Source organism: Acanthopagrus latus, chromosome 13, assembly GCF_904848185.1.
Source record: "Acanthopagrus latus isolate v.2019 chromosome 13, fAcaLat1.1, whole genome shotgun sequence".
In the NCBI taxonomy this organism is placed as follows: Eukaryota; Metazoa; Chordata; class Actinopteri; order Spariformes; family Sparidae; genus Acanthopagrus; species Acanthopagrus latus.
In genome coordinates this window covers 15,982,850-15,998,982 of record NC_051051.1, presented here as the reverse complement: position 1 = coordinate 15,998,982, position 16,133 = coordinate 15,982,850, and the positions used below count along the sequence as shown (strand labels likewise).

Genomic DNA, 16,133 nt, shown 5'->3' with positions numbered 1-16,133 from the left:
TCGAAAATGCCAAATTGCATTTTTTTTATTTTGGTTATTGTTCTTCAGATGATTGGGCTAAACTAGCTAATATGAGCTAAGGGCAGTTTCCACTTGTTGCCATAGCAATGGTAAACATCACATCACGCTGGAATGTGAATACTGTAGAGTGCTGACTCAGGCCATAAAATACTGTGATTGTTGCCATATATTATTGGCAATTTCTTTATTCCTGTTGTTATCATAGTAACTAACTGATGAAAAAACTATCAAGAGGTCATTTGAATGCATGTAGGCCCTACATGTTTTGTAAATGCAATTCAAGGTTATCGATATCCATGTTATCCATCAATATTCATTTGACTAAGCTGCTGACACAGTTGCGCAGCTCGAATTTGTAGTGTTGCTGTAAAAATTCTCTTGCTATCAGTGTAACAATGCACCCACTGGGGGCTGGAAGACCTGTTGGACGATGGCCCATTAAGTGAACAAAATGGTCCGCTGCAATGCTAATCAGGTGTTGTACTGTAAGATAAGCGGCAGATATTTGTGACCGCACTGTTTAACTCGTAACCACAATATTCCCAGACTCCCTTAAAGAAATGCTACAGCTATGTTTTCATATGGGTACAACCACGTATGGCATAAAGAAGGCTTTATGTGGACTGTGCACATTGATCTTTAAAAATTAGCTCAAGTCAGAGCAGGGAAAGTGTCAAAGTGCCTAACACAAGAAAGTGTAGTCTAAGCTGAGTTGAAACAAGAAGGCAGAACACAAAATGTAAAAATGTCTAAAGTCAAAATGAGAATAAGTATAAAAGTGATAAAATAGGCAACATCTCAGAAAGGACAGAGAGGGAGAAAAGGTAAAATAAAAATTTAAAAAATGAAAATACAAATGGATAATTTAAAAAAGTAAGAAGAATACAAAGCAATGACGGATGATTGGAAGGTGACATCACATCACAGAATTAAAAACTGATAAAATGATTATGATCAGTAACAGGATTAAGAGGCAATAAAAAGATAATAATAAGAACATAAAAAGCATTAAAGGACACTAAGAAGAAAATACAAAAGACATCACAAGGGAGGAATTAAAAACAGATACAGATCTTGTGTACACAATTGCATGTGATACCCATGTTTATTTCAAACTGAATGCCATTGCTACAGCATGGTGTCATCTCATGTTTTTCTTGTTTCATCTGGTATAAAATAAAAAATAAAACATCTGAAGGCTACATGCGGACTGTGCACATGTATCTTTAAAAAAGAGCCTGAGTCAGAGTGGAGAAAAGTGTCAATAAATTAACACAAAGTTTTATTCAGTCTAGACTGTTTCTTCATTATTAAACACATTTATTTATTTATTTCCACATTGATTTTGAGATGATGGGCAAGCTCTCACAGAAACCCATCTGTGCACTTCACAACACCAAGATCTTGTTTATGGGCTAACAAAATATAGGTTTGTCTAGTGGCAGCTTAGAATGGAGCTGATGCATGGTTATACATTATGTGCAATAAACTAAACCTAACTTTAGATAGTCCTGAGATTAGTATGCTTCGATAGATGCTTTGATACGGATGGTAAAGGCATCATAAGTAGAGACATCACCGACTATGAATTGGCACAATCCTTACAGACCTTCAAATGTCATCAGTTTATATAATTTATCATTTATGTTTACAACAAAGAAAATGACCATAATACACTGACACTTCTCATCCCCCTCTGTCCCAACCACAACAGGGACACCCTTCCCCTCAGTGTGACCGAGCAAAAGGTAGGGGTAGGGTTAAGTGGTAGGGAAATGTTGTGTATTGGGATTGTGTCCAAAGCATGCAAATTCAACTTACCGTTAACGGTTAGATGCACCCAGCTGCCATTGTGAAAGGTGTCATACTGCTGCTCCAGCATCAGCACCTTACACTCATACCAGCCCTGGTCGTCTGAACGCACGTTCTCTATCCGCAGGGAGGACTTGCCGTGCAGACTGGCTCGGCCTGGTCGACAGAGACAGAGATGAGGTGTCAGGGGGCACAGAGAGGTGAGAAAGACGGGTGGATTGTATTTAATGAAGGAAGCGAAGGGAGCGGAATGGGTGAGAGGTGAATGAAAAAAAGAGAGGAAAGAAGAGAAAGGCCGGCTGAATTTTTAGGAGAAAAATCAACCTTTTCCGAGTTCAGATGTAAATACTCAGGGAGTGCACTGCGGTGTGTCGCAGGCTAAACATCACTGTGCATAAGACCTGTTTCTGAGTGACTGCTGCACTGTGCAACTTTGAATATGCATCACAACATCAAAGTGGCACACCAACTGCACTCTATATGTGCAGTGAAATCTGTCACGCAAGCCTCAGTGTGGCTGAAGATGTCCTCATCTTCCGTGTGGCGGTCTATTTCGGAGATGCACCGAGGCAAGGACAGGTCATTACTTCCTTTGAGGAGTGGGATGTGGCCGACACAACAGAGAAGCCCCTGGGGTTCCACAGGAGTCACAGTCCATCAGGACAGTTATCGGCTTTTGACTTAGTGAGTACACAGTCAGGAATAGCTGCATTTTCCTTGTGCAGATCAAAAGCTGTTGGGGGGGGGGGTGCTCTGGGCAATCTGGCAACTGGATCATAACAGATGGCAACTCGCAATAAGGGCTATACAAAGGGCTTTCAGGGAGCACAGGACGGCCCAAAACGTCAGCATTATCAAAGCCCAGCTCTCCCTCATTAATCCCCTAACTCGCCACGATCCTCTCCACTTTGTGGGGATTCCTGACTAATTTTTTTGTTTGCTTTCCCAAATCCCCTCTGCAGCATGACACACCAGGTAAATACATCAGCTGCAGCAGGCGGCTGTCTCAGTGAGTTAAGGCAGACAGTCAAAGTGACGTTTCCTTGCCTGTGTGTGTGTTTGTGTGAGTATGCGTGTGTGTGTGGGTGTCCTGGTTAGGATGTTTATATATCAGATTATATTTGAACAGCTTCGACCCATGTCTGTGCCATCTCTTGGCTGACTGTAAGGAACTAGGAATGTTACAGAGTGTCAGGTATGTATTAAATATACTGTATACGGTATCTAGGGATCCTTCACAACTGTGTTCTTCCTCACAGTACCTGCTCTTTGGTTCCACATCCATTTGTCTTTGTCTGAGGGTAAACAATCTGTCCAAACAGTGCTGGATGTCCTTTTTGGACGTGATGTATTCAGGCATAAAAGGTAATGAACAAGAAATCATGCATGAGTGTGTCTGTATAAACACTGTTCGGACTGTGACTTACTGTATGAAAGTATAGTGGTGCTTCATTTTCACATATGGCCCTCCCTTTGCCAATGGCAATCTTGAAATAACCCTGAGAGTGTTTATGTAAATGCAGATATGCTTAAACTGAAAGAAAATTACAGAAGTGAGAAGTGCATTTCAAACCACACTGAAGATGTGTGAAGCCTGAATTTCTGTTAAATTGTTTTTTTTAACCTTGTACCCAAAATACTCAAATAATAAAGCCTGATTTTGACAATCCACCAAAAAAAGAAAAAAGTAAGTCAAGAGGGAGTATGATTAAAAACTGTGTAAGTGTTAAAGGTCCTGGTGGGAATGAGTAGTATGAATAGAACTGGTGGTCCTCAAGTATTTGGGCTGATTGGAGCACTGGGCGGGTGAACTTTGGGTAGAGAAATGCTCCAATTTACGTGACATCACATGGACTACTATGACTGACAGCTATATGTTGTACATTGTCCTGTTGTTACATACACAACAAGTCCAACAAGATAGTGGATATTAATAAAGTACAGTCAATTCACGCCCACATAGTCCTGAGAAGAGGTCCCATTAGGTAAGACAAATGAAATCACCTATGTGGGTGGACCATGGAAGATTAAGAGCTTCAAAAACTGGAGCTTGTCATATGTAAAATGTGAAAATAAAGTAACAGCTATACAACACGAACAGACTTTATCTTGTACTGCACAACTAATCTGTCAAAACAACCTGATGAATAACGGATTATTGCACTTTAAAACAGCTGCAGCCTATTTGTCCATATTTCGTCAAATCAGCGTCATGGAAAGTCTTTTGGCTGTCTTTTTGCTTTGACTGCGGGCAGTTCCTTTTCACACTGTGCGAACGACAATCAGCTGGATTAGCCTGAATGAATCTGAGTAGAAGTCATGTGATGTTTGTGGCCAACTGTGTCAATTCTGTGACAGTTCTGTGGGGAATACAAATGTAACGACACAAATTCAGATGCTGTTCTTTTCTGTTTAGAGTGCTGATGTCTTTGATGCTAGAATTTACAACATGGAAACGGTGGCGCATGAAGATGCAGTGTCCGGTAGCTCCTCCAAATGGTACTACGTTTTATAAATCATTTTCTCGGCTTTGTTGCTGAAACACATACTGCTTATGGCAGAAAATACTGTCATCGTCATCGGAGAAGAAACTCTGTGTTTTGGATTAGGACAAACGGACTTTGACGCCATCACAGCAGAAAGAGAGTTGGAATCAGAGTCATGCTAATCTGGCTTGGTCTGAGGCTGCTCCTGGCTACTGTCTGGTTGCAGTAAAAGGAAATGGATAAAATGGGCCTCAGGCTGGCCAAAAAACTTGAAAATAGAGGCTGTTGAGCCCACATAGACCTGTCTCCACTACATGTTCTACCAAGATGACGCACTTCACGGGCGGACTGCATTATCAGCCGTCAAAGCGACTACAGCCAGATGAGGAGAGGTGGACATCGATGTTTGGTGCTCACACACAACTGATGGACAGAGTTTCCTTGGTTATGCAACAGTGTGCTATATAAAGATGAATACATTACCCTGTACCTTGAAGTTCTAAAATTACCAAACTTTTAATGAGCACTAGGAAAGATATCATGAAAACAAGCCATTTTAAAATTGATTCCGCTTCTATGATCTATATACAGCAAACAGAAATACATACTGCTATACTGACAGACCATCAAACAACATTATATCTTCCACCAGTTGTTGACATGACCCCCGTGCTCTGTGACCTCTAAAGTCACATCCTTCCAAATTAAATACAAGAAAATCTCCAGTGTTGAGTCAAAACAACCTCAGTATGTTGCTTTCTGTCCGCTCTGTGCAGTGTTCACATTTTCAACCTCTGACAGTGAGAAAGCGTCGAGCTATTTTAGAGTGAATAACTACAAGTTTTTCTCTATTTTTTCACTTTTACACATTTTTAACAGCAACTTCTGCATTATGTAACATAATTTAAATGATAAGGCTGGTATTCTAAGCTAAAAAACAAAGCCCATATAAAGACCTGAACCAACACTATGTTGGTGCCTCTCAATAGTTTCTGGCTTCTCTACACTGCAGTGGCTCTCAGCTCTGAGCCCATCAGTTCCTTTTGACAACATTTATACGGCAGTTTCATTTTCAAAAAGGCTTGGTGTGTTTATGGTAATTAAGACATAAGTCACCCAATGCAACAGTGTGGCTCATTGATGTGTCTTTAATAGTTTTTGGGCAACAGTGGAGCTCAATGGCAAGGAGGCAGAAGATATATCTGGCTTTGGATACACAAAAAAAATGCCCATTTGTAGGGATTGGTTCCAATAGCCAGTTTAATTTTGGAACTAGTTCCATGTTTGTAAAATACCTAAATTTGTTAAGGATTGCTGCCAAAAATCCCTTATCAAATCTTTCATTCACACTGCCTTTTTAGATCTCTTTTATCTCTTTCTGTTTGGGACTTGATACAGATAAATAAAATGCAACTGAGCCCCATCTCTTCTTGTAAGTAGGATCTCTTCATTGTTGGTTTTGGTCCTTTCATGGGATTGTCAGTAATAAAAATGAAATTGTAAACTATTGCTGTTCAAAGGTTGCTCCAAAACTATAGGAGGTAGCATATCGCCAGAGTAACAGACAAGCGCTGCTCTTTGCCAACTATCCCTGGCTGTAGTTAATTACCATTAGCTAATTGGCTCAGTTACTAGTGGAGCTAATGGCCTTGACCGGCTGGAGTCTGCCTGGCTGGCAACCTCAGATCACAGGGGGGAGTCACTGCAGGCAATGTGGCTCAGCTCAACCAAACTCAGCTACGGCACAGCCTCCAAGACCGACAGAGGTCAGTTTGAAGACAGGGGATACTGTTTGATTGATACTGCTGATTAACAATCAGCTCTGACCAGGACTACGACTCTGCTGAGAAGACACAGCAGAAGCGGACAGGAGAGGGTTAAAGCTGCAGAGGACCGAGAGAGAGTTGGGCATCGACAGGGAGGAAAATAGCGTGTCTGGCTGGAATCTTTTCACATCTTACTCTGAGAACTGAGGGGGGGTTTTTTGACCGAGCTAGAGATGATTGTGAAAAGGTTTTTGATTGAAGTGTGTTTCAAGATTAGTTCATTTAGTCCATCTTAGTTTGGGAGTGGAGTGAAACTTTAATTTAGAAGGTACACAGTATGGTTATATTTTTCTTTTAGTAAAGAACATAGATGTATTTCCTTTCTTGACATTCTATACACTTATTTTGTTCATTTATTAAACTACAAGCTAAGAGCCACCACCGAGTGGAATTATGAGACAGGGCAAGCCGGGGCTAGCTAGTCAGCATTCTAACTTCAGTAGATTTCTCCACAACAATGCATAGACATCTCTGACATAAAAGTTACACTGTTCTTTCTTCACAATCTGCTGATGTTTGTTCGTTTTTAGAATGTTTTAAACTAAAATGTTGGTCTGTTGGTATGTTAAACTGACGATGTTCCCTGTAGCAGATGATGCCACAAGCAGTTCCTGTGTCCAAAAACATGTCCAGGGATCTCCAGGGTGTAGGGCTGCAGCTATCGAATATTTTTAGAATTGAGTATTCTACCCATTGATTAATCGAGTAATCTAATAAAAGTAATTTTGCACTATTCAACAACTGTACCAAATAATGCGTCTGTTAAATAGACCTTTTGTTTGGCTTTTGTTCCTGAAAAAAAATGTATTCCAACTATTCCTAACACCGGGAGTAAGGGTGTATGTTTGTTTGTGTGTGCATGCATGCGTGATTGAGGGAGAGTGAAGGAAATGACATGAGTGTGTGTGTGTGTGTGTGTGTGTGTGTGCGTGCGTGCGTGCGTGCGTGCGTGCGTGTGTGTGTGTGTGGAAAGGAGTTTACTTCAGGAGTTACTCTTTTGCAATTTAACACAAATTACTTTCCACATCTTAATATGATATCTATTCATACCGTCATCAGGCTACAGCCTTTACAAATACCATACTTTCTAACTAGCGATGGAAGGCTATGTTAAATCAGCTAACATCAATGTTTACGTTAGCTTGTGTCAGCGACGTTTGGTGAGCTGGTGTTAACAACTGGATGCTTTCGGTTCAGATGTTGAATCATTGTTGACGTGCTGTTGTGGTCTGCCAGTTCTGCTTTGTTACTTTCTTGTTTAAGTGTGACATGATCCCAAACTTTGGACATTCTCTGTCTTTAACAGACGGTTTCTTGGCTCTCCGTCATCCCACCTACTCAATACAGAACGTAGTGGTGTGTGTCCGCATTAACAGTCCGTGTGGAAAAAATGAACCCTGAGGCCACATAAAGCTGGTGATTTAAATTAAACAAAGCCACGAGGCAGAGATTTTGCTTTGACCATTTTTTTAAATCAAATTATTCAAGTTACTCAAGTAATTGTTTCAGCTCTACCAGGGTGTCACTTGACAGAGGAGAACAAAGGGAAGGAAAGGGTGCATTCAAAAATCATTTAATTGCACCCTGGTCATGTTTCTAATTGACGCTCTACTCAGCCACTGTCTGTAATAAGTGGCATCCCTAAAACTCTCATGATACTTCAATGCTCTTTCACACTTTCTCCATCATCTACTATTAGATGAATCCTTATTCAAGTCATGACCATGTCACTAACATTACTTGATCTGCTTGGTAATGACTTCTTCAATACCAGTGAGATGACCACTCTTAACTAGTTATTAGCACTTCCAAGAATGATTTAGGAATGTCATGTTCACTTTCCTTCTTCCTTAAGTTTAAAGAAATATATCATTTTCTTCCCACAAAGTGTTACTGCACATGCCACAGATGCACAGGACGTCAGAGCAGGCTGACTACATTATAGAAGCAGTTTTACAGGAATCCCCACTGGAAAACATTTAGTCAAATTCGAAGACAATAAAGCTGTCATTTAGATGGCTTTACTATGGCTGAGCAGAGTACGTTCTCATCAGAACTGTCCTTGTGCCAGCCTTTCACGTTTGAAGAATGGATGATGTCATCAACATGCAATCCAGCCCTTGCAGATGATCTTTGGAACTATAACAAGGAAGAGGAAGCCTACATGGAGCCCGATTCACAGCTATGCTATGCCTCGTCTGTTTTTATTTAAGGAATACTAAACCAATGCGAAAAATTACATTGATTATCTCTAGAAAGAATATGCCGATTAGCTCATTACTTTGTCTTTTCTACCCTGGGGAGCAGCAGCAGTGTGTCAGTATGTTGTTATTAAGCCCTGCAGAGGTAAAAAAAAATAAATAAATAAAATGTTTTTGTTAAGTCTGCTAACACACAACTCATTGGTGCCCAAGCACACTCAAATGCTTCTGAAAGGAGCCTATAATCTTCTGTAACTTTGAATGTGCATCATAAATCATGGCCACCAAGAGGCTTTCACTAGTCACTGTGCCAGTGTTTCTGTGTAATGATTACTTTAACTTAACTTTAACTTATAACAGGTCAAATATCGGGGATAAAACAAAATAAATCAAAATATAAGTTGCTTCTACTTCCTGTCTAGCAAAGTGATGTTGTAAACAGGAGACATTTCTGGCATTGGGGCCCGAGCTGCGAGGTCCCTACTGAAACTGTAAGGATTATTATTATTTTTCTTGGGCCGAAACAAATGCATTTTTGGTGGTCTGAACATTGCAGAAAACTGTTCAGAAGTGGCAAAAAATGCTATAATCTATTGTTGTCCTGAATTTTCACCACTAGGTGGTGCTAAGATCAAGGAGAGTGCGTTTTGGCTAATAACACTTATATACTTCGTCAACCATTCAATAACATTTGTTGTGCTGAGTCTCATGATAAGACGGTGTCTGAGCTGAATCGGCTGATATATGCCACGCTCATTTCCGCCTATACTTATCCTACCCTATCGTGAAATGTGGTACATCACCTGTTTCGATCTCTCCTCATAGGGCATTTGACTGATGCACACAAAAATTTGCATGTAGCATCCGTGGACAATCCTGACAAAAAGTGGTCAAACGAATTTTGATATTCCAAACAATACTCAAGTTATTAAAAACAACTTCCTGTAGATTTTAGTCACAACAGGAAGTGGTGCATATCTCCATAGTGGTGTGTCCGAATCACTTGAAAAGCCCCTACTCAACCATGAGCCCCTACGGCGCTGTGCAAAATTCTGTGCAACTTGGCCTCAAGGGGGCGCTTTTATCACAAAATAACCAAAAAAACACTTGGCTGGCATGTTTCACCGATATGTATGACAATCACTGAGCAAAACTATTACTACTATACTAAAATATTGGACCAATAACCTAAACCCACCAGGAAGTCAAATATTGTCCATTTAGTCGTCACTTTTAGCGATTAGCAAAAAATCGCACAAAAATGTCAAAGTAGTGAGGAACAAGCTGGGGTGGAGTTCTCTCTCAGTTAGCATACTTTGTCTCGAACAAAAGAGACCCATTACCCACTACAAAAGCCTCCTTATTAATTGTTCTCACTTGATTCACAACCTCCGTAAAACAAGTTGACAGACTTCTGGCCTTTTTGCCCAGCCACACAAGCGCCCACTCACAGGGTGTGTTGGCAACAGCAGCGGGACACAAGAATTTCCCATGCCACCACTGAAACTAAGACAAAGTAAAAAGGAAGATTTCACATAACACGCAGCCAAATTTCTTTCAGATTGTGTCACTATGTCTCCACAAGGAGATACTTGTGCCACATTCCTGCAAGAAATATTTTAGCCTGCCCACAAAATAGTTATAATTTGATAGCACATACATAATATTTTACTGAGAACTCTGCACAAACAAAGCTACAATACAATCACAAAATAACTATTTACTTGTATGCTATTATTCATTTTTACATCCAATAATTACCCATCTCACTCAGTTTTCACATATGCACTCTCATTAACTTGATGGCTGCACTGCAGAAGCTCTCTCTCACTTCTGTGTGCTCACTTTTTAACACTTGGAGATTGAAAGCAACATTCTCTTTTGTTGTTTCGTCTCCAACCATAGCACTTCAATAACAAGGCCAAAGAGAAGGCTTTTAGAGTTGACACCACATACCAAGGCAGAATCAATAATCAGAACATAAGTGACCACAAATTAGTTTGAGGGATTTTTTTACCTGTAGTCCATTTTGTATTTATGTTAGCAATAAAATACTAAGTCATAAGACATAAGACATAAGACATACTAAGTGCAAAATCCTCTTGCAAGGATAAAAATGGGGCAAAAACACCCTTCTGTTTATAACCACACAAACAAGCCAATATTTGGGCAAGGTCGGTTGGTCATTGCAAGGGCAATCACCGCTGTACAGCTAGATTAATAAAAGTTACAAGTGTTACTGCTGTTGTCCTTTGTGCTGGTAAAGTGAACCATGAAAGATCGAAAGTGCACAGCATGAGAAATGGTAATGTGCCCCCTACATCAGTCAGTTTATTTTCCTCCAAGTTATGCCATGAGGTCACAGTGACCTTGACCTTTGACTGCCAAAATGTACTCCATTCATTTCTGACTCCAAGTGGACGTTGTGCCAGATTTGAAGTAATTCCCTCAAAGTATTCTTCATATCGTGTTCACATGAATTGGACAGATGGATGGACAAATGGATGGACGAACAACCTGAAAACATCCAGCCTCCAGCTAGAGCTATCGCCGGCGTGGAGGCCTAATGACAGACAGAGCTTTTATGTAAATTGCACCGCTAACTAAGAGCTACAATTGACCAAGGTGAGAAATCACAAAAGGGGTTTGGTGGCATTTTAAAGAACACTCATTGCTCTCTCTGGCCTTGTATTGTATTTATTCTTCATTAACTGCTTTCAACCGCAATTATGTAATTATCACACAAAGCCCACTGTGGGCAAACTTCAGCAAAGTCAAAAACAATCTCCACCATTTCCACTGTTGAATTACGCAGAGTTAAATCCCCACAATAGTAATTAATCCTTTCAAACAGCATCCACTTATTTCTTTTTGCCCACATGTTTTGCTTGGAACAACACAAGGATGTCCCTCACACTGCCCCCATGCCTCACAGCACACATTGCTCACATACGGAATGTAACAGGCCTAACACACTTGGCCAAAGCAATAAGTATTCCAGCTCAGAGTTCCAATCGATGAACAAAAAGTACAAACCAACAACAATAAAAGTAAACTGTTTGAATTCCCTCTAGGTGCATTGTAAAATAATCATCAACCAGCCAACTGGTAAATAATGCAAAATGTAAAAAGATTTAATTTTTTATGCATAAATATGAGCATGTTAGTAGCTGTGCCTAGCTGCAGTGCAGTTTGAGTACACTGATGTTTAGCATGTATACTGCATGTTTACCATGCTCACCATGTCAGTTGCTAACATCTATGACATCTATGTGGCTAAAATTATTTTAATGTCCCCTTCTAGTGAAACAGATCTTTTGCTCCTAGTTTCTTGATTGTAATGTTCATGCTTCACTGTGCAGAATGATGGATGCTGATCTGATGTTAAATATATCAGTTATGTAATGAAGGAAGGAAACCACAATTCTGCAGTATGTTTAAAATTATCCGTTCCAGACAATGTTCAAACCCATAGAAATATGTAATCGAGTCAACAATCCAGCCTCAGTTATGATGAAAAGTGTTACTTAGTGGTTGCTTGACTATCAAAAGACTCCTACAGACCTCTAATGGCAGAATTTTCATACTTTGCATTTAAGAAGGAGGTCGACAGAGTCTTTTGCAAAAATCAGCCACAAAACTAACCTCATTGTTTTTGGTATTCAGTCATGTCATCATCATCAACCAAGTGAAGTAAACATAGTCCCAAACTTTTAGAGCATCAATGTATATTGGTTAGTGTTAAATAATCCGTTTGTGTACTTCTGATGCGTCTCTAACAGCAGAGGATGAACCATGATGCAATCAAAATTCCCATTTACAGTAAATGCCTGTTCAATTTAGGCTGTGATTTACAGTAAATAACTTCCCATCCTGAACTGTGTCTATACAATAACGTAAAGTGTCAAGAACAGTATCCCTAAGGCAGCAAAACCAAGTCAGCAAGACCAGTATTAATTGACGTAATTTGACACAAGTCCAGCTGCTCCTCAAATATTGCTCTATTCAGTTCGTGGAGCTTCACTTCTTGTCTCATCTATCAGCTTCCTGCAGTCAACACATGGCAGTCTGCCACAGAGCTTCACTCTTCATGAGTGGCGTTAACTGTGATAACATAAGAGGACTTGCCTTGGGTCCACATTTTCAACTTCACATGAGGTTGCTCCTAGGTGCTGTAGGTTTAGGTATGACCATCAAAAGAGATGTGACTAATATACTGAAGCTTAGTCAGATTCTCATATATAAACAGATCACACATAATTATCCATCATCAGATATGAACCCCACTGAACAATGGTCATTTGATTGTCCAAACTGTTCTGCAGAACTCTGACAGAAGAAGGGCAAAGCAGATTTATTAGCTTCAGGAAACGTCTGCAGGGGCAAGGAATTTTAAATGTCACCATTCTTCTGGGCCAGCTTGGAGATCTTCCATGGTGATAGGCAACATTCAACAATGTAATCTGGCACCACTTTCTGCTATTTCTGTATTTCTTTCTCTGTCTCCCCATTTCCAGTTCAATCTTCAATTTCGATTGCTTTCTTCCTGCCTGACTATCACTTTATGTCCACAATATGCCTCCTCTCTGCGCTTTCTCATGGAAATGTTTTATATTTGGTCTGCCTCGTCTCCCTCTTCTCTCACAGATGTTTTGTCCCTCTTCCTCTCTATAACAGAATAAGACAACGGCTTGCTTGAGACCAAGGGCAGACAGATGTCTAGGAAACAGTGACCCTGTGACCAGCACGACACATTAACCTTTGACATCGTCTCTATCTTAACAGGGCACAATGTAAGCCTCTATGTATCCCAGCAGCATTCACTGTGACCTGTGACTTTATTCAATGATGTAATATCATGATCACACTGAGGCACAGTGGGAGGTTGTTTTGTTTGCCTGCATCAAACCACAGAACTTCAGATATTTCAGAGCTCTGAAACAAAGAGATGAATCGTCCCTAAAGCCAATGCCAGTGATGTGTCTCATGGGACTGAAAAATGTCAAATGTACCATGTTACGACACCGAGACAAGTTTTAAAAGAACACAGAGACCAAGCTAAGAATGTCTCTCAAAACCAGTTAAATGTTTGAAATCAATATTATTATATAGTCTTTACAATATATCACCATTTCCAACCTTCAATTAACCTGTGGCTCAGTGATACAGTGTGTTGTCAATTGTTTAAAAGGTTGACAGTTTGATTCCTGACTGCCCCTTCTTCGTGTGCTTGAGCAATTGCATGGCAGCTTCATTGTAAATCACTTTGTGCATTAAGGTAAAAAAGTGCAGTATACATGTAGTCAGTTTACCTTGTAACACGTTCAAGGAATAAATTATTGACACAAAACATCATTTACAATCAGCCTAGAGTGATTTCTAGAAGCGGGTTAAATTTTGGAGCTGTTTTTTTGGTTGGCAAAATACTTGAGGCCAGATGTATAAACAATGTGTATGCACAAAAAACATATGTATGCCTTTTCTCACAGAACAACTGATATTCAGAAAGGGAAAATGCGCTGTGAGAATGTGCACACTTCATGCAGACTTCAGACCAGGTGCACACACCTTTTATAGAGATGTATGTGAAATGATGAGGTGGACATGAAATGTAAAGCACTGTTTAGGTTGTGTTGAGGTTTTACATAACATTCATAGGAATTTGGGGGTAAATCTGGCTATCGATAATAACTAATGATTTTCAGAGATAATTAGGAATTATATTATTCAATCAATCAATCAATTCTTATTTGTACAGTGCCTATTCACAACAAAAGTCACGACACTTTCCAAACTAAGCAGGTCTAGCCTATACTCCTTGATTAATTTATTTACAGAGACACAATATTTCCTACATGAGCAAGCACTTGGCGTCAGGGGCGAGAAAAAAAGAAACCTCTAGCAGAACAGGACTGAATGGTGGCGCTCATCTGCCTTGATAGTAAGATCTAATTTACATTAGATTGCCGCTGGACACCATCCTTGAAGAAGGGAAAAGATAGCCAATTAGATAATATAGTCTTATAAGAGATACTTAACAGTGAATTTGTAACTGATTAATAAATAGTTTAATAACCATTACCATCAACTGCTAGTGAGACACAAGGATTACGGAGTTCTTCACAGAGTAGAAGCTGGCGACACTCACTCACTTGTGCATGATTAGATAGACAGCATGTAGGTTCAAAAGCCTTTTCATTAAAAACAACAACATACGATGTACTAGATACAGGTGTGTGTGTGTGTGTGTGTGTGTCTGGACAAAATGGTGGCTGGGGTCCAAGATGTCATGACGCATGGCATGGACAAAGAAGAACTTCCATTAAAATGGCTAAGCAAAGGGAACTACAACATGGTCAATGGTGGTGGACTGAGGTCCAAGATGGGGGCGCACGACAGGCTTCTTTGATAGGAAAGAAACAAAGAAACAATTGTGGTGCTCACACCATATGTTCACTGACATCACATGGAGGTGTGATATAGTCTAGGCTGAAAAAAGAGAGTGTGTTGCCACGCTGGAGAGGATGGTTAGTTGCATGCAAAGAAGAATGTATGCAGCATAATTTAGGTAGCATCACTTAGCTGCGTGGCAAAGCCAACTACCAATACCTGACTACACAGAGATCACATTAATATTCAAACCATACTACTTACATTCACGAGGTTTGGTTCAATAATGCATTCTTCTGAAAATGTGACCAAATCAGCTGGGTCAAATACTTACAGTAATTCTAATGTTTGGTTTAGGGCTGGGACGATACGTCGACGTAGTTGACGTAATTGATGACATAAATCGACATGAATAATCTGCGTCGACGCATCATCCCAAACAGGAAGTGGTAGTACTCGCGGAGGCTGAGAATAGCCCCTCTCACACAAAGATGCTGCATTAACGCTGCAGCGGCAGTTCGTCAATTCTCCACCATTGGTCTTTCACACAGAGCGAAGCACTGCTGGAGTAAAGACAAACCGCCATGTTACTCACACAGAAAGCTGCGCTGCGGCTCCTAAAGAGACGTGACGGTACGCATCATGATGATGATGTGTTTCCCAGGTGTCCCCCCTGTAAATCTAAACCCGCTGACCATTTATAATGTGTAGTGGTTGAGAACCCGGCCCCATAAACATCATGGAAAGTGAAAGAGTTACGTTTTTCAGGCTTAATTACATTATTACATAATCGCCATCAGTAAACAGGTCGCTGCGTGATTCTGTCACTTGCGGGGACGGAGGCTGTTTTCTGGGGGAAAGTTCACTGAAGTCGCGGTGATTTCTATCAACACTACCACTTGAGTGAGTTAAGGGTTTTTGCTGGTGACAGACGCTGTTTTTCAGGCAGAAATGTGACAAAGAGTCGGTAGGAAAGGCGGAAGGACAGACGCTGCTCCGTCTACAACTGCGGTATTTTTTTCCTCATATAAGTTACCAACGACAGTTACAGTTACTACGTTACTTTTGTTTGGTCATGTAACATTAAATGAATCATTTGAAAAATAATTGTTTGGGACAGCTCTAATTTGGTTAAATGTCCCTCACCTCAATTAGGTGCTTTTGATAGCCATTCACAAGCTTCTGGTAGTCCTCTGGCTGAATTTTTTCACCACTTCTTTCTCAAGCACACTTGACAGAATTGGAAGTTCTATTCAATTTGTTGGCTTCCTGGCATAGACTTGTCTCTTCAGCAGTCCACGTGTTTTTGATCAAGTTCAAGTCAGAAGGCCATTCCAAAACTGCAATTGTAGCCTGATTTAGCCACACTTTTGATGTGTGTTTGGCATCACTGTCCT

The 16,133-nt window shown here is 40.3% G+C and overlaps 1 protein-coding gene across 4 annotated transcripts in view; it reads right to left on the bottom strand.

Annotated features, from left to right (window-relative positions):
* LOC119031861 (protein turtle homolog B-like) overlaps positions 1 to 16,133 on the bottom strand; it is a 138,044-nt gene that overhangs the window by 85,063 nt on the left and 36,848 nt on the right. For all 4 annotated transcript variants that reach the window (XM_037120620.1, XM_037120622.1, XM_037120621.1 and 1 more), the window contains exon 3: positions 1,843 to 1,989. In XM_037120620.1, the coding sequence (XP_036976515.1) occupies positions 1,843 to 1,989 (147 nt within the window). The remainder of the gene's footprint in view (positions 1 to 1,842; positions 1,990 to 16,133) is intronic.